The following is an 18,218-nucleotide window of genomic DNA, read 5'->3' as shown; positions in this document are numbered from 1 at the left end:
ATGGGTGGCCATCTCAACCTGATAGTGTAGGGTTGGATTGACTAGACAGGCTAGGTTAGCTCGTACTGGTTTGCAGGCTGAGAGTGTGGTCCTTCAGCCCCTGTTGCCCACATCATTCCCTTTTCACCTACCTTTACTCTAAGTTTACCTACGTATTGGCCTTCATAAAATCTAAGCGATCTAAACAGATACAACCTAATTGTATCTAATGTCCTAATCTTTCTGCATCATTATTTTCTCTTTAATTGTGAAGCCCCCTTTTCAATTACTTCATTGCCCCGGTATTTCACTTACCTTACTGTCTCTTTATCTAGTTCGCTGAAGGACACAGTTAAGGACAATTTTCAAAGCATTAAAGCATCCCATGACAAACGCTTCTGGCTAGCGCTTCTAGTTGTCCTAGGGGGTCAGTTCAAACTGCAATAATCCACAGTTCTATAGGCGGATTCTGCGAGTCTCTGGAAGAGGCACCAGACTCGTCAGTCCTGCGCTACCATGCAGAGCTCCTTTTCGGACAGGCAGCAGGTTGCCTCGGTCCCATTTCTGCAGAACATTGGATCGCTGGGGTACAAATGGAAAGCAAGCTACTGTCACGGAAATCAAGGTCTGCTCGCGCGGCGGTGGGCGGAGCCTGACGGCGGGCGGGAGCGCCAATGAAAGCCTCAGCCGGCGCTGGCCGTGCGCATGACGCTGCGTAGCGGGCTGCGAGGCTGGGGGCGGAGGGGCTGGGGAGTCGGGCGCGTTAATTTCGTTTGCTGTTGGGCTGGTGGCGTTGGTGGCCTGGGGTAGCCGGGGAGCGAGCGGCCAGGAGCCGACCTTCCTGCCAGCCGTGCTGTGACGGTTTCTCGGCTTTGCCCTCCTTTCTGAGGTCCCCGCTGCCAGGCTCCGGTCCCAGGTAATGCCCATGCTCCCCAGTCCCCTCCTCACTTCCTGCCAGGGTCCACCCGCCTCTGCCGGAGAAGAAGGGGAGAGAAGTGGCTGCAACTCCGGCCCGGGGGCCTGGCCTTGTCCTGGGCTGAGGGGAGGGGGAGGCTCCGCGAGTCCTGGGCAGTTTGGGGGATGGGGCGGGCGGGAAAGTTACCTTCGGGCGCCGGTATGGTTGGCAGCCTTTTAAACCTTGGAGGTTTGTTTGGTGTCCCCCCAAGTCCTGTGACATCTCTCAAGCCAGTAGTAAAGAAAGTTATGAATTAAAAACATTTTATTCCTTAAAAAGCGAAACCAAAAACGCACTCAGGGTGTCAGCTTCTGACTGATTTTAGGGCAAAAAAGTGAAGAGATCGGTGGTACTTCAAGACATCGAAATCTGGGTACCAAAACCTTTAATCATCTCATTTTATTTTGAAGTATTAGGATGTGATTAAGTTTCTGTAATTCTTAAATGTTAATAGCCATGCAGTTTAAATGATGTGTATATTTAGAAGTTACTTGTAAGCGAGAAACAACTATAAGCTCTCTTTTCCATGTTTATGTATGAAGTTTACTGGTCACTTAATATTTAAGTGGGTCCTATCTGTTTAAACTAATTTTTTTCCAGAGTCCCTTGAATTCGAGTAGAATTCAACTCGAAGCATTCTTCTTTTTTTCCCCTTGCTTTAAGTTGGGTGGTATTGATGTTAGGGAAGTTGTGTGTTGTTTAGGCATGAGGATGAATTTTGGAAGGAGCTCTGATGCATTCAAGAGTAATCCTTTAAAAGTGCACGTGTCCCATTGCATCACGTGCGGAGGACTCTCAAGATTTCACATTCTTAGGATAAAGATCAAAACACTGTTGCCACTCTTATCTCCAGTTAAGTTTGAGCTCTCTGGGCTCCAGCCACACCGGTTTTATTTTTGTTCTTCTAAGAAAGCCTCTTTCTCTTTACTATCTCCTGGTCTTTAGGGGTTTCCTTCACCTCTAATTCGCTCATTTCCTCTAATATCAGCCCAAATATCACTTCTTCAGGAAACCCATCCTGTGGGGGGTTAAACCCTCCTAGCACTCCATTTTTCTTAGCTGCAGTTAATCATCAATTGTAATGAGCTGCGTTAGTTACTTAGATGCTTTGTTTCTTCTACTAGCATGTAAATTTCATGAAGGCTGGGCTAGTCCATCTTATTTAGGTCTTAGTTCTCAGAGTCTGGCCCAGCACCTGGCACAATGAAAGAATGAATGAGTTGGAGGACAGAGGAGGGAACTTCTTTTTTTTTTTTTTAATGATTGCTTTTATTTATTTTACTTTTGGCTGCATTGGGTCTTCGTTGCTGTGCGTGGGCTTTCCCTAGTTGCCTCGAGTGGGGGCTACTCTTCGTTGCGGTGCTCGAGCTTCTCATTGCTGTGGCTTCTCTTGTTGCGGAGCATGGGCTCTGGGCACGCGGGCTTCAGTAATTGTGGCACACGGGCTTAGTTGCTCCTTGGCATGTGGGGTCTTCCCGAACCAGGGATCGAACCTGTGTCCCCTGCATTGGCAGGCGGATTCTTAACTACTGCGCCACCAGGGAAGTCCCAAGGAGGGAACTTATTTATTTATTTATTTATTTTGCGGTACGCGGGCCTCTCAGTGTTGTGGCCTCTCCCGTTGCGGAGCACAGGCTCCGGACGCGCAGGCTCAGCAGCCATAGCTCACGGGCCCAGCCGCTCCGCGGCATACGGGATCTTCCCGGACCAGGGCACGAACCCTTATCCCCTGCATCGGCAGGCGGACTCTCAACCACTGCGCCACCAGGGAAGCCCAGGAGGGAACTTTTGAATGAAAAATATGAACTAGAGATTACCTGTTTCCTTTGGGAAGATAAAGGAAAAAGTTTTTAACAAAGGCCAGTTAACAAAATTTATTTTTGGAATTTATCCCATAGGATAAATGATTATAGTGACCATACAGATGTAAATGAGAACTTGTGTTCTTTAGTTTTGCTAATGGTGACGCAGTTCTTTGATATGTAAATATAGGGTTGTACTAGGGCAAACCTTTATTTGGAAAGAAGAAAGGGAACGTTTATGTTTTGAATTGTATCTGTAAAGTGTTTCTCTGTACCTCTACTGAACCTGGGAGTGATGTAGCAAAGTCTTCACCTAGAGTAGGTGTTCCTGTTCAATGTTTCTTTTTTTTATATATAGATTTAAAGGTGCTTTTGAAAGCTTAATTAATGAGGAACACTGCAGGCAGGCTAAAGTGAACACTTCTTTCCAACGTGATTCATTTTAGTGGTTCAATCCAATTCTTTTTGTTTCGCTTTCTTAAGGCAAGTTAGATACTACCACACTGAACATTCCAAAACCAGTGAACTGGTTGGATTCTTAAGAAATAATTGTTCAGTGTGTTGTATTTTTAAAATAGCTAGTCAGCTTTATGCCACTTTGGGTGTAAATGTTTCTACTGCCACTTACTGTCATGTGACTAAGTTTAGTAGTGTTTCTGAATCTTTTGCACCTTTTAAAATGGAAATTTTAAGTGAGGTATGTGATGCACTGACCCTGGCGCCCAGCACTGTAAATGTTACTGGCATGATAAACATGAGTGCCTATTTCCTTTATTGCTGCACCTCTTGTGAGACTAGTCTTATGATCATGATTTTCACTTCCTCAACTCATTTTGCAACCCAATTCAATATGTTTCTTTATCCTTCTTCCTGAAACTAACTATGCATGTAAATTGTAGCTATTAATGTCCCCAAATTGTGAAATATTCAGTGCCCCACGCTCTTTTTTTTTTTTCCTCCAGTATTTTTTTGGTCTTACCTGAATTTTCCATGGTATTGACCGTAGGTTACCTCTTGTATCTTCTAACTTGATTTGGAACATTGCTGGCTCCTGGTTTTCCTCTAATCTTTCCTAGGCCTTGCTTTTTTACAGTTCTTTAATTGCCTTGTAATATTGGAAAATGTTAACCACTTCTGAAATGGGATAATAGTGGGAATTCCCTGGCGGTTCAGTGGTTAGGACTCTTCACTGCTGTGGCTTGGGTTCAGTCCCTGGTCAGGGAACTAAGTTCCCTCAAGCCATGTGGCGTGGCCAAAAGAAAAAAGGGATAATAGTATCTGCCACATAGATTGTTGTGAGGATTAAATGAGCCAAAGTAAGTACTAGGCAAATGTTAGCTTTGTTATTTCCTAAGTAATCTCTTTTGGTCTTATGACTTATGGTCTCTCCCTGAGACTTCCTTCCTGTGCTTGGCCTTAGCTGCTGCCTATACACCAATGAATCCCACATCTCTCTCTTTAGTCCAGATTTGTATATTCATTTGCCTGTTGGCTGTCATCACTTGGCTGACTCACAAGCGTATCATATTGAACTTATCTACTCATTTCTCTTCTCCTGTAGTTACTTAGCTTAATGGCACACCCGTAGGCTTAGTTAGGAAACTCGCTTGGGATCTGTATTTCCAACTGCCTTCTGGATGTAGGCACCTGGATATCTCATAGATGCCTCAGCTTAATGTTTGTAAATTTATCCGATCTCTCTTATCTCTTCTTCATGAAATCATTTGTCCATTTAAGAAATACTTGTCATTTGAGCCTTACTTTAGGCCTTTATCATTTGTGAGAGCTCACAGTTCTCCCTGTGATCCAGGAGGGCAAAATTTCCCCCTTTACCCCTCTTGAGTTCTCTTTTTTTTTCCCCCAGTATTTGCTTTTTTATTCTGATAAAATATACATATCATAAAATTAACCTTTTTAAAAACAATTTTATTTTATACTGGAGTATAGTTGATTTAACCCCTCTTGAATTCTTGACACAAGGTAGATTAACAGGAGAAAAAAGAATCTTTGATTCATGTGCATGGAGGTCTCATAGAAACAAGACCTAAGAAGTGGCCAAAGTAGGCAGCTTTTATGTGTTTTAGACCAACAATAAATTAGAGAGGAATTGACAGGACAAAGAAGCTTAGGTTTGGGTGCTTAATTAGTAAGGAACTTAAGCAAAGTTTGGGCTTGGGTAGTAAATTAGCAAAGAAGTGGCAGGTGTTTCCTTATACAGGCCTCTGGGCCCTGAACTCCCCATCTCTGGTGATAAGGATGTCTTTCTACCTCCCATTACAGGAAGGGCACCTTTTACATGGGAGATTTATTTCCTGCGTTCAGGGAGACAGAGAGGGGGGTCACAGTCTCCCCCTTGCAACCGCTGTTTCTTCAAAATAGTCAGTATGCCACTGAGGCATATTTTGGGGCAGCCCGCCCTGGGTCCCAGCACTGCCAATACCACATCCTCCACATTGCTGCCTGAGTTCTTACTAAAAGACAGATATCAAGTCAGACAGATAGCAAGTCACCCTCTGTTTAAAAGCTTCTATCAACTCCTTGTTTTGTGTGTTAAGTTCCAAACTCCTTAGAATTGCCCCTAAGGGCCCTTGACCTTTTGTCCTTGCCCTTTCATTTACCCTGTGCTCCAGCCTTTTCCTTCTCTTCCTTTAAGATTTAACCTAGATTTTACCTACTTCAGGAAACCTTTCCTAATTGCCCCTAAACTCTATTGGGCATCAGTCCTGTATTCCCTTCATAATGTACATACATCTAAATTACTGTTCTGTAATACTCCTATAATTATGTTTTTATATCTTTCTCTCACTAGTTTTTCATTCCTTGAGGGCTCAGACTGTTTAATCATCTTTGTATCCCAGGGCCTGGCATGTAGTAGACTTCAATAAAATGTTTGAAATAACGGATCTGTCACCAAGTTCTGTACATGTTCATGTTTTCAGAGTGCTTTTCATCTGGTTCTGTTTTGATGCCTGGCAAACTTCTATGTCTTCTTTGAAATCTGGCTCTAATGTCACCTCCATGAGGACTTATTCAACTTCTCTAAGTGGTTGGTTATGCCTTCTCTTGACACCGTGTGTGCTTAAGTGTGTGAGAACAGTTAATGGAGTAGACCTCTGTATTATTTACAATACATCTAACATCATTGTAGAAAGAGGTGCTTAAAATACATGGATTTCCAGATAATTGACATGTACCTTTTAAGTGTCAAAACTTTAAAAAATTGTTTTTCAAGGCAAATTAAAATTTTTGTCCTTGCCTTCTATGTTTAAAGTACCATAGCCTTTTACAAGGTGTGCCAGGGTCATTAAAGTGTGAACTTCAGGGGAGTTCCCTGGTACTCTGGTGGTTAGGATTCCAGGCTTTCACTGCTTGGCCCAGGTTCAATCCCTGGTAGGGGAACTAAGATCCTGTAAGCCACATGGAACGGCCCAAAAAACCAAAAACTGAAAAACAAAAAAAACATTATGAATTCAGCTAAGGTCAGCAGGTCTGCTTTTTTTTTTTTTTTTTTTTTTTTGCTTTTTGGCTGCGTCGGGTCTTAGTTTCAGCACGGGGGCTCTTTCATTGCCGTGCTTGGGCTTCTCTCTAGTTGTGGCCCACGGGCTCCAGAGCGCATGGGCTCTGTAGTTGTGGCGTGGGTTTAGTTGCCGTGCAGCATGTGGGATCTTAGTTCCCCAACCATGGATTGAACCCATGTCCCCTGCATTGGGGGGCAGATTCTTAACCACTGGACCACCAGGGAAGTCCCTGCAGGTCTACTTTGATACAGTGATGTGTTGGGGGACTTATAAGAAACATAAGCCCTTTAACCCTACATGAAAAGGCCTATGCTTGCTTTCTCTTTTTTAAAGTTGATTCCTACTTTTAAAGTTTTCTTTCTTTACGGTTGTCTATAATTATACTTCTGGTTGTCACTACTTTTTTCTGTGTGAATTGGGGACAGGATTACCTACCTCACAGGGTTATTGTTAAGTTTAAAGGAGGTAGTGTACACAAAGATCTTATCAGAAACTGTAGCCAGTGGTAAGTACCCATTAAAAGGAACTTACCAGCAATTCTAATAATGTTCTAATTATTTGAATTGTTTCAGGAGAAAAATCTCTCAAGTTTGAGAGGTTTTTCAGGGAAGTAAAAGTCATGGCATTTGTTAGCAAACTTTTTTTCAAAGTCTGTTAGACAGCCTGAGTTTATAATTGGGTCCAGAATGGCAGATGCTGATGAAAAGTCTTAAGCTCTAGAATGGGTCATTTTTATGTACATCCATACAACTTAAATCCCAAACTGGGGTCTATATTTATCTTTTAGTGTTAACAGGTAAAGTTAGAAATGAACATGAGTTCCAACTCTCATACTATTCTCTTAATGATTGTTTCATGAACATGTGAAGGGAAGTTGTTTTACTTCCTTACTGTGTGTGAAAATGCTTGATAACTATTCATTCATTCATGTATTAAGTATAGACTGTTCCAGGCAAAGTTCTAGATAGTTGGGTAAAATGGTGAACAAGTCAGAATTCTGCTTTTCATGGGGATTAGTCTTGTGGGGTAGACAATTAAAACTATAATGTATTGGGAAATAAGTGCACTGAAGAAAAATAAAGCAGGTTAAGGGATAAGACTAACAGGGTGTGAGTGTTTGTTTTAGCTGGGGTAGATAGGGGAGTCCCTGGGGAGGGGACATTTGAGAACTTGAATGAAGTGAGGGGGAAATCCTTGAGGGAGGGTGTCTGGGGGAGATAATCTAGATAGAGGAAATAGCGGACACCTTTAAGTGGGAGTGAACTTGGCTTGACCAAGAAACAGCAGAAGGCCAAAGTAATGAGAATGAGCAATGAGAATTGTAGTGGGAAGTGGAGGTTCGGGAGATGAATGGCAGATCATGGAGGAGTTACTAGACAGTGGTGAGGGCTTGGGACAGAATTCAGTGCCTGAAGGATTTTGAGCCAGGGGAATGACCTGCTCAGATTTACCTTTTAAAAGGGTACTCTGGGGCTTCCATTGTGGCGCAGTGGTTGAGAGTCTGCCTGCCGATGCAGGGGACGCGGGTTCGTGCCCTGGTCCGGGAGGATCCCACATGCCTAGGAGCGGCTGGGCCCGTGAGCCATGGCCTCTGAGCCTGCGCGTCCGGAGCCTGTGCTCCGCAACGGGAGAGGCCGCAACAGTGAGAGGCCCGCGTACCGCAAAAGAAAAAGGGTACTCTGAGCCCTGTGTGACCAGAAGGGAGAAGATGAGGAGAGACCAGTTAGGCTACTACAGTGAGAGGTGGCGGTGGCTTATACTGTGGTGAAGGTGATGGATGTGGTGAAAAGTTTAGAATGGGGTATATATTTTGAAGGCAGAGTAAAATGGACTTGCTGTTGGATTGATTAAGGGAAAGTAAAGAATCAAGGATAACTTCGGGATTTTTGTTTTTAATCTGGGCAAAGACTGACCGCTAGTTCCATTAACTGAATTAGGAAAGACAGAAGAATGGAATTGGAGGGAACATCAGTAGTTCAGTTTTGGTCATGTTAAAGCTTGAGATGCCTGTAAGACATGTACCTACATAAAGGTGTCCAGTGGGCCTTTGGTTAGGAGTCTGGAGCTCAGGGAAGTCTGGACCTGCTGAGGAAAGGAGGGTATCACAGTAAGTGAACTGGTGGTGATCAGAGGGTTAATAGACGCTAGAAATTAAAATTATGGACATGCTGCAGTTGTTGGTAACAGTAAGTTCTAGGGGAAGATATGACTGGGACATAGGAACAGCTTTTTGGAGAAAGGAAGAGGTCAAGGAGCTTGGAGGCCAGGAGCTTGGATCTAGTACCTAAATGTTGAAGTGAAAGAAGTGTGGAAGAATTGGTGGAAGGGAGAAAGGGGGAGTGAGTGAGGTGTTCCCATCCTCAGTAAAGGAGGGGAGTGATCAGGAAGACAGAACATACAACAACGAGAAGTATCAGGTGTAATAATCTGGCTGAGGTATTTAAGGAAGGGAACAAGGAACGGTGACCCGGAAGTAAGAGGAAACGAGGAGGATCACTTCCCCTCCTGTGTTAACAGGAGGGCAAGAAAAACCTATGGTACACCTCACATATAAGGGCAGTGATCCATGTCAGCACCTAGACACCACTTAGCATTAATTACAGTTTGAAGTTTTGACTTTGCAACAGCTAAAGTAGTCTGGCTAGCTAGTGTCTAGATTGGTAAGGGGGTGGATTCACAGTCCTGAATGAGTGGTCAGGAAGTTCAGCTCTCCTTCATCTCACCTGGATGATTGCAGGAGTCTGCTAGGAGGAGGACTGCCAGGGTGTCCCTTTCTGACGCTCTTGCCCTCCTTGTGGTCTGCTCTCTACACAGAGGCCAAAGTGATCCGTCTGTGTAGAGAAGGAACAGTTGAACTGAGCATTACTGTAATTTCCCTCCATTTTCTGCCGCAACAGCCATGCACCGTTACATGCATGGCAGGAGGAGCTCAATTCAGACATCATCTCATAATCTTATGATTTACATGATATGAGGATTTGGTTAAAATTGAGCTGAGGCATAAGTAATAGTTATCCTTCCTAACGTCTGTATGTGTGACAATAACAAAATTTGTTAATGCTTTCTTGGAAGCCACGTGGTGTTTGAGCTGCATTTGAGAAAGTGTATAATTACGGAACTTTATTTACCCTCATCTAGCACATATTAAGAGCAAACACAAGTAGAATTTGAGGGATGATATGACTTTGTGTCATTTAGTGTACAGGGCATAGATATGTAGGGATCAGATTCACTTAATTTTTAAGCTAGGTTGTTAATAGAATATTGGCACTCTAGTGTGTATTATCTTTGTGTGTGTGCAGTAGTATTTTAAACTTTCTAGATGAAGAAACAGATTGAGAGGTTGGAGGATTTACCTGAGGATGCAATATGATGGAGCAGAGATGTTAAGTTACCTCTTGGTGTTGTGATACCAAATCTTGTGCTTTCCCCGCTGTGTTATGGTTCTCTCTTCCTGCTAATGGAGGAAATTGAGGCCAAATAGCATAGACTATGACATAAAGCTTTTTATGAAGAGTTAGTGTTTTCTTCTTTTGCTCAGTTCTAAAATGTCGATGGATCTATGGCAGTGTAATTGTGCAAACTCAGTACCTGTGCTTTAGCTTTTTTTTTTGCGGTACGCGGGCCTCCCACCGCCGTGGCCTCTCCCGTGCGGAGCACAGGCTCTGGACGCGCAGGCTCAGCGGCCATGGCTCACGGGCCCAGCCGCTCCGCGGCATTTTGGATCCTCCCGGACCGGGGCACGAACCCGCGTCCCCCACATCGGCAGGCAGACTCCCAACCACTATGCCACCAGGGAAACCCTGTGCTTTAGCTTTTGAAGTCAGGTTTTATTCTGTAAACTAGGTTGATGGTTCCCAATCTCATCACCAAGGACTCCTTTTAATTTTTTCATTATTCTACAGGGTACCCAGGCTTAGATTTTTTTTTTTCCTTTTTGCCTGTTTGACAGCATTTGTTTGTCAAACTTGGTTTAAATTTTTTTTTTAACCTCTTCTTTTCACCTTTTAATCAGCAAGAGAGAACTGATTTCTCACTGGGTTGACACAGTCTCAGCCAAAAGCAAAGTAACATTGTTTTAGTTAGCCTGTATTGCTTGCTTGCTTTATGTGATAAATGTATAATTGTTTATTTCAGTTACTGAAATATTCAAAGTAGCTTTTGCATACCCTTAGTCTAGGGGGCCCCCCGCACCCCCAATTAAGAACGATTGTTGTAGGTCTTATTGTTGAGTAGAAGGTATAAAGCTGTTAACAGTGAAGATGATGCTCATTGGCATTCTCCCAGCATATATTTTCCTCTTGATTCTCTGAGTTTAGAGAACTTATTACTCAGAATAATTGGTTATGGTATCAACTGGTACATCACTTTCTGTACTAATATATACCTATCATATTCCAGATATGCCCCACTAGATTTTTGGAATTCCAAGAGAAGATACCATTTAGTCTTTGTCTTTAAGAAGCTTATGCTGAGTGTAAGAGGCAGGTAGTATTGCTCACTGAGTATCTTAGTGTGACAGGATGTACAGGGTGCAGTTGGACCACAGAGGAGGGTGAGGTGAGAGATGGTGGTCAAAGAAACCTTAGCAGAGGAGGTGAGTCAAGGCCATCTGGTGTTTACAGTGTAGGCTGTGGAATCCAGTAGTTATGATTTTGAATCCCTGTCTGCAGTTGGAGAATTATATGATTTGGAGCAAAGTAAATCACCTCCCTAACCTATATTTTTCTCACTTGTAAGATGAGCTAATGCCTACCTCTGAAATTGTAAAGGTTGAATAAGAAAATTTACAGGGTTTAGCAGCACAGTGTCTGGTAGGGACAAAACAGCTGCTCATTAAGTCAAAACTGTTGTTATTACTGCTGCTCCTGGGACTGTTACTTTGAATGGTGAGTAAGATAGCTAGAAAGGGCAGAGGAGAAACAGCTTTCTAGAGACAGGAAAGAGTGTATGGGAAGACATGGTGACCAAAGACAATATTGGGGGAATAAAGTAGTAGTACCTACTTTAAAGATTATATAGAGATTAAAATAATCATACACGTAAAACACATAAGCACTCAGAAGTAGAGTCCCTACTTTTAATTCCACACTATTAACTCCTGTATAATTCCTTTTTGAAACATCTTTGTTCTTTTTGCATCTTTTCTTTTTCTGTTTTTGTCCCTGATTTCTTTTCTACTTCTTGTTGTCTTACTTGAGGGCATCCCTCAGAGTTTATTGTCAGTTCTCACTTCTCTAATCTTTTCTGTTGGAGAATTAGATGTTCTTCTGGCTTCCTCTGTCACTGTTACACAAATTATTTTAAAATTTACCAGTTGCCCTGACCTCTTTCCTAGGTTCCTCTTTTTAATTGGATCTTATTGGTCTCCTAAATTTCTACTTGATATATTCATTTACTATTCCATAATTCTGTTTCATTTGATTTCGGAAAAAAATAGAAGGAAACTGATCTAGATTTGTCAGATTTTTACTTTGCCAAGCAGTGATATTTAAGAAAACAATCAAGCTTACCATGTACTCCATTTCATACAGAAAAGGACATTTAAACATAACCACTTAAAAAGACCATAATCTTAGAATTTTAAAAATAATGTAGTGAATACTTCATTATGTTTTGCTTCAGACTGCTGAAAACTTCTACATAGTAAAACACTGCTTTGGAGTAAACCTTGTACTGTCCTGATATTGATCTGCCTAAAATTTGATTTTGATTATATTTTTCAGTGCTTAAAATGTCTCACTACTGCCTAACTGAAAAAAGTCCTAATTTGTTAGGCCTTTACAGTTTGACCCCAGTTCTTTTTTTCAAGTCTTTTTTCCTCACCACTTTTCTGTTACCAACTTAAAAAAAAAAAATCCAAATAGTGGGTGGTGTTTGTAGTTTGGATCTGACCCAGGTTCAAATCTGACCCTTCCATTAGCTTTGTGGACTTGGGCAAGTTACTGTAATAAGAAGAAGCAAACAGCCCTTGGTGTCCTGGAGCTGCCCTGGTGCAGTCAGCTAGGCCTTGGTGTTGCTGTGACCTAGCCTGGAACTTAAGAGCTAGGTCTTCTGGGTATTCTGTTGAACACAAGCGGTTTCACTGAACATCAGCATCACACAAAGCCATTCTTTGAATATGATGGGTCAAGACAAGAATAAGACCATGTTATAATAATGTCTTAACACAGGTAAAGACATGAATGTTGCCCAAGTCACAAAATACCCAACATTCCCCTCTCCAGGCTACTGGGAATGATTGTTGATGCTTTACAAATTACAGCTTTAGCCTCCCTCTGGTCTGCCTCCCCACAGAGATTTGTTGGTATACCCAGTCAGCAAATTGTGCTTTCTGCCAGCACTCAAGCCAGAGTGAACCCCCGCTTCTTTGGGCTCTCCCCCAAAATCACTTAGTCAAATCCAAATCCTAAATAAGTCCTTTCTAATATTCTCTTACCAAGATGCCCCACAGTTTCCCGTGATGTGCATTCCTGATAAACTCAGCTTGTTCAGCCATTGGTATGTTCCTGGTGTGTGGGTGGAAGGCATTGGCAGTAACTACCTGGAGCCTTACTTTTTCTCATATATGAACCAACAGTAGCAACAGGTTTTTTGCAGAGTTTTGAAGATCAGATGAGAAAACTTGAAGCACCTAGCAGAGTCCTGGTAGTAATTACTCAACAAAAGCTTGTTTCTTGTCCTCTGGTGAAGTAGTCTGATCAGTCATGGTCCCCTGAACAGGGCTTACAAGGACCTTGTTTTCATCCTTTCTCACCCATGAAGTGCTCCATTCTCGTCCTTCAAGACTCAGGTCACATACCTTCTGTTCTGTGAAACCTTTGCACCTCTTAATGATCTCTTCTGTCTCTGCACTTCAGGTATGTATGGTTTTTACCATTGACTTGACTATTGATTGTGCTCTACCTTGTGGCATCTTTGTACTTAACTTTTATTTAATTCTTAATTCTTCATGTACTTATGCCTTGTTTGTTCAACTAAATTTTCTTTAAGAATGGAGGCTGTGTTTTGATACCAGCCAATTACTTTATAAAGACCAATTTCTTCATATTTGTTATAGTATCTTGTACTCGGAAAATGCTTAAATGTGATTAAAGTAAAACAAAAGGAAGAGAATATATCATTTGTTGCCTCCCCTAAAAATATGGTGATATTGTGAAATTTGCCTAAGCCAGATACTTAAAGCTTTTTATATCTTCTTTCCTAGACAACACGATGGTGGGCGAAGAGAAGATGTCTGTAAGAAAACGGCTGTCAAAGTCCAGTAAACATGCTGAGGAAAAGGAAGAAGGCCAGAGAGACTGTACAGAGGAGTCCCAAGAGGCACCTAGTAACGGTGAGGCCTTTACTGTTTCTGAGGTGAATTAATGAAATAGGCAGCAAATTCAGTGTTCTAGAGCAAGGATTGCCATCTCTTTAGCTCTCTTGTAAATGGATATGCTGGTAGGCACTGTAAAGTGCAGGGGAGAAAAATAAATTGATTAAGAGAATAGAAAGGAACAATTTGGTTTAGTTGCCAGTCACAGCTGCTTTAGATACTGCTGGGGGCACTGGTGTGTAAATTGCTGCACCTCTCATAGAGGTGAGCTTTATTGATGTAAGTGGAGTTTGCAGTGTATGCTTTAATTTAGTTGTATATATCTGGTAACGAAGAAACTAGAAAGCAAGCCCTTTTAAATTAATTCATTGAACATTTTTGGGGTATCTACTATGTTTTAGACATCATTCATTCATTTATTCATTCCTTCAACTACCTAACCTGTCAATAATTATTGGTGTCCTGCTAGGTGTTGGGGCTACAGCAGTGATTGATACAGATGTGTTTGCCCTCATGGAGCTCCAAGTTAAGTGAATGAGAACCCCTCTCCTGCCATTAGCATAATTAGATTATTATAAATAAGTGCTACTAATTACTCTTTTAATAGGTGTAATGAGCATAATGAGAGTAATTAGCAGGGTACCTAACCTAGTTAATTCAATACTAGGTTATAAATCTTGGGAGAGTTTTGTTAGTTCTCATGTCCAAGTTTGCTTAACATGAATACAGAGAAGACTATGACACAGTACTTGTTAAGGTCAAGGTTTGTGCTTAAGATTGATAGACCTGTAAACACAACTCCAACTGATGTCATCTATTGCATCAAGCTATTTATTTTTTCAGTGACATTTGTATAGGTTTGATTTCAATGAGGATTTGAAATTTGAGGCTTGTTTGGTTAACAAATAGGTGTGGAACTTTCTGAGACAGGTTGTCTTTGGCATCCTGAGACTTCTTTCATAAAGAAAAGCTTTTGCTTTTTCTACTTAAATTTAATTGTAAATTAAATACAGCAGCTGGATCCAGGAATATAAATGTTGCTTAAGTCTGCATAATGTAGTTTATTGATTGTTGGACTCTTAATTAGCTATTTATGAAATATTTATATTGGCGTATGGACTAGTTTTAATGTGATATAAAATGTGAAATTTGTACAAAAGGGTAAGCCAACATTGGGGAGAAACTTTCCCCTTCCATGATTTAGGGACTGGGTGCTAATTCACATTGTCTTTTTTTTTTTTTTTTTTTTTGTGGTACGCGGGCCTCTCACTGTTGTGGCCTCTCCCGTTGCGGAGCACAGGCTCCGGACGCACAGGCTCAGAGGCCATGGCTCACGGGCCCAGCCGCTCCGCGGCATGTGGGATCTTCCCGGACCAGGGCTCGAACCGTGTCCCCTGCATGGGCAGGCAGATTCTTAACCATTGCGCCACCAGGGAAGTCCAGTTCTGGATTATTTTGATTATAGACTAGAAATCTGTTTATAGCTTAAAAATTACAGACCAGTTGTGATTGGTACATCCATTTATTGCTTTTGTAGATTACCCATAATATACCTTTAAGATTTCAATCTGTTGTCCTTGTGATAAATAGATTGGGGCTATTTCCTCTTCAATTGTCCTCATTCAAGAAATACAAGATAGTTTGGTTTCATTAAGAAACAAATTGCCGAGATATGCTTATGAATTTTAAAAGTTGAAGTAATATATACTCTGAAAAGAATTCAGAAGTAATCTTCCCTTAAGTAATCATGTTCTGCTTTTTTTTTTTTCCTACATGTGGGATCATATTTGGGATCTCTTCTGCAATTTGCTTTTTCTAAACTTAGTAAATCTTAGACATCTTTTTATTCAGTATATGAAGTGTAATTCTCTTAAAGATATCTGTGTAGTATTTCTGTTGCACAAATGCTTGGTAATTTAACTTGTCCCTTATGGATGGACATTTGGGTTGCTTCCAGGGTTTCAGTATTCTAAACAGTGCTGCAGAGGACATCCTTGAAATGGTATCATTGCTTACTTGTGCTAGTGTACTTGTAGGATACATTCTTTAAAGTGAAATTGCTGAATCAAAGAGTTTTTGCTTTTAAAATGTAGATATACTAAATTTCTTTTTAAAAATGTTACACCAGTGTATACTCCCATCTATATTGTTTCCCTGTACTCTTGTCAGTATGTCTTACCAATCTTTTTTTAAACTTGCTGATCTCACGGGTGAAAAACAGCATAGTATATAGCATAAATTTGTTCTTATAAATTATAAGTGAGGCAGAGAACTTTTTCCATATATTTACTATATTTTTTGTTCAAAAGCCCCATCCATTTCCTTTGCCCATTTTTGTTCCCTATCAGATGGTTAGTATTTTTCTTTTATTTTTGTGAAGAGCTCTTTCTATAGTAAGGAAATTATGCCCTTTGACTGTCATGTACTGTGAATATTTTTTAACTAGCTGTTTGTCTTTTGACTTTGCTTATAGTGTGCCTTAACATGTTTACTGTTTAATGTAATCACATAATTCTTTTATTGCTTTTAGATTTCTTGTCGTGCTTAGAAATCATCCAAGATTATGAAAAAGGAAGATGGATGAATTTTTTTACTTTTATGGTTTTTTTTTTAATTTATGTATTTTGTTTATTTATTTTTGGCTGTGTTGGGTCTTCATTGCTGCAGGCAGGCTTTCTCTAGTTGAGGTGAACGGGGACTACTCTTCATTGTGGTGCACAAGCTTCTCATTGCGGTGGCTTCTCTTGTTGCAGAGCACAGGCTCTAGACACGCGGGCTTGAGTAGTTGTGGTGCATGGGCTTCAGTAGTTGTGGTGCATGGGCTCTAGAGCTCAGGCTCAGAAGCTGTGGCACATGGGCTTAGTTGCTCTGCGGCACGTGAGATCTTCCCGGACCAGGGATCGAACCCATGTCGCCTGCATTGGCAGGTGGATTCTTTTTTTTCTATTTTTTTTTGTTTGTTTTATTTTATTTTATTTATTTTTTTATTTTTTGGCAGGTGGATTCTTAACCACTGCGCCACCAGGGAAGCCCTGGGATTTTTAAAATTCAAATATTTGATCCATCTGAAATTTATTTTGAATAATAAGTGAGCTAGGGATCTAATTTGACAGTTTTTCAAAATGACCAGCCAGTTGTTTCAACATTATCTATTAAATCTCCTTTTCTGTATGATATTTATATACTGACCCTCATTTCTAGTTCAGATTCCTTTCTCTGTAGCAGTGTACACATGTGATTAGTAGACAATTTTGAAAGGTTTTTGAGGTCGATGGAGCAATAGAGGATTTAGATGTATTATACTTTTTTAAAAAAAAATTATTTTTGGGTGTGTCAGGTCTTCGTTGCTGTGCACGGGCTTCCTCTAGTTGGCGGCGAGCGGGGACTACTCCTCATTGCTGTGCACAGGCTTCTCATCGCAGTGGCTTCTCTTGTTGCAGAGCATGAGCTCTAGGCGCACGGGCTTCAGTAGTTGTGGCGCACGGGCTTAGTTCCATGGCACGTGGGGTCTTCCTGGACCAGGGATCAAACCTGTGTCCCCTGCATTGGCAGGCGGATTCTTAACTACTGCACCTCTAGGGAAGTCCCTATAGATGGATTATACTTTTTTTTTTTAATCTCCTCTTTTGCTTCTAAGATTGATAAATGATTGATTCTTTCAAGGATTACTCCTAAACCCAACCATCCTTAGACATAAAGATGGCTTTCACATGACTCTTTTGGATTACTTATATCTCTATGGAGAGCAAGGTGAAGCTGGGATGAAGATCTTCTAAGGCATGGTCAATGAGAGTTTTTTAGAAAATAATCAGGATTTTAAAATGAGTTTGAACTTCTCTAGGCAGTAAAAACCTGCTAGTCAGTGCCTACACATTAGCTAATTCTGTACTTACCACAAGGAGACAAAGAAAATGCTAGTTAAAAGAAGTGAAACTTGAAAAATGGTGATTCATCACTGCCTAGTACTCCTTAGTCATCTTTAGGAATTTAGTCACTATAAGTAGGCCTTGATTTTTAAAATTTAATTAATTAATTAATGTTTAAATCTTTAATTGAAGTACAGTTGATTTACAATGTTGTGTTTCGGGTGTACAGCAAAGTGGTTCAGTTATATATATGTATATTCTTTTTCATATTCTTTTCTATTATGATTTATTACAGGATATTGAATATAGTTCCCTTTGGTATACAGTAGGACCTTGTTTATCTTTTTTTTTTTTTCTCTTCTTATTTTTAAAAAATTCTTGGCCGCACTGCACAGCTTGCAGGATCTTAGTTCCCCAACCAGTGATCGAACCTGGGCCTACACCAGTGATAGCCCCGAGTCCTAACCACTGGACCTCCAGGGAATTTTATATATAACAATTTTATATATAATTGTTTGTATCTGCTAATCCCAAACTCCTGATTTATCCCTCCCTAACCCCCTTTCCCCTTTAGTAATCAGAAGTTTGTTCTCTATGTCTGTGAGTCTGTTTCTGTTTTGTAAATAAGTTCATTTGTATCACATTTTAGATTCTACATATAAGTGATATATGATATCATCCCGCACGGCTTGTGGGATCTCAGTTCCCTGACCAGGGATTGAACCGGGGCCTGTCATTGAAAGCCTGGAATTCTAACCACTAGGCCACCAGGGAACTCCT

At 41.0% G+C, this 18,218-nt stretch overlaps 1 protein-coding gene and 1 long non-coding RNA gene across 5 annotated transcripts in view; one reads left to right on the top strand and one right to left on the bottom strand.

Annotated features, from left to right (window-relative positions):
- Window positions 1–598, bottom strand: part of LOC309800833 — a 37,088-nt gene extending 36,490 nt beyond the window's left edge. The window contains exon 1 of the long non-coding RNA XR_014293503.1: window positions 295–598. This is a non-coding gene — a long non-coding RNA (uncharacterized lncRNA). The remainder of the gene's footprint in view (window positions 1–294) is intronic.
- Window positions 599–720: 122 nt separating this feature from the next.
- Window positions 721–18,218, top strand: part of SOAT1 (sterol O-acyltransferase 1) — a 57,230-nt gene continuing 39,732 nt past the window's right edge. Inside the window, exons 1-3 of one of the 4 annotated variants that reach the window (XM_082612754.1) lie at window positions 721–895; window positions 13,042–13,114; window positions 13,462–13,590. In XM_082612754.1, coding sequence (XP_082468880.1) covers window positions 13,470–13,590 — 121 coding nt within the window. In that variant the 5' untranslated portion in view covers window positions 721–895; window positions 13,042–13,114; window positions 13,462–13,469. Of the gene's footprint in view, window positions 896–12,977; window positions 13,115–13,461; window positions 13,591–18,218 lie in introns of all 4 variants that reach the window. The other 3 variants (XM_082612753.1, XM_082612752.1, XM_082612755.1) reach the window with 3 other exon arrangements.

This window comes from Mesoplodon mirus, assembly GCF_964341445.2.
Source record: "Mesoplodon mirus genome assembly, chromosome: 3".
NCBI classification, from domain to species: domain Eukaryota; kingdom Metazoa; phylum Chordata; class Mammalia; order Artiodactyla; family Ziphiidae; genus Mesoplodon; species Mesoplodon mirus.
Note: the sequence above shows the minus strand (reverse complement) of the source record. Positions and strands in the feature narration are given on the sequence as shown.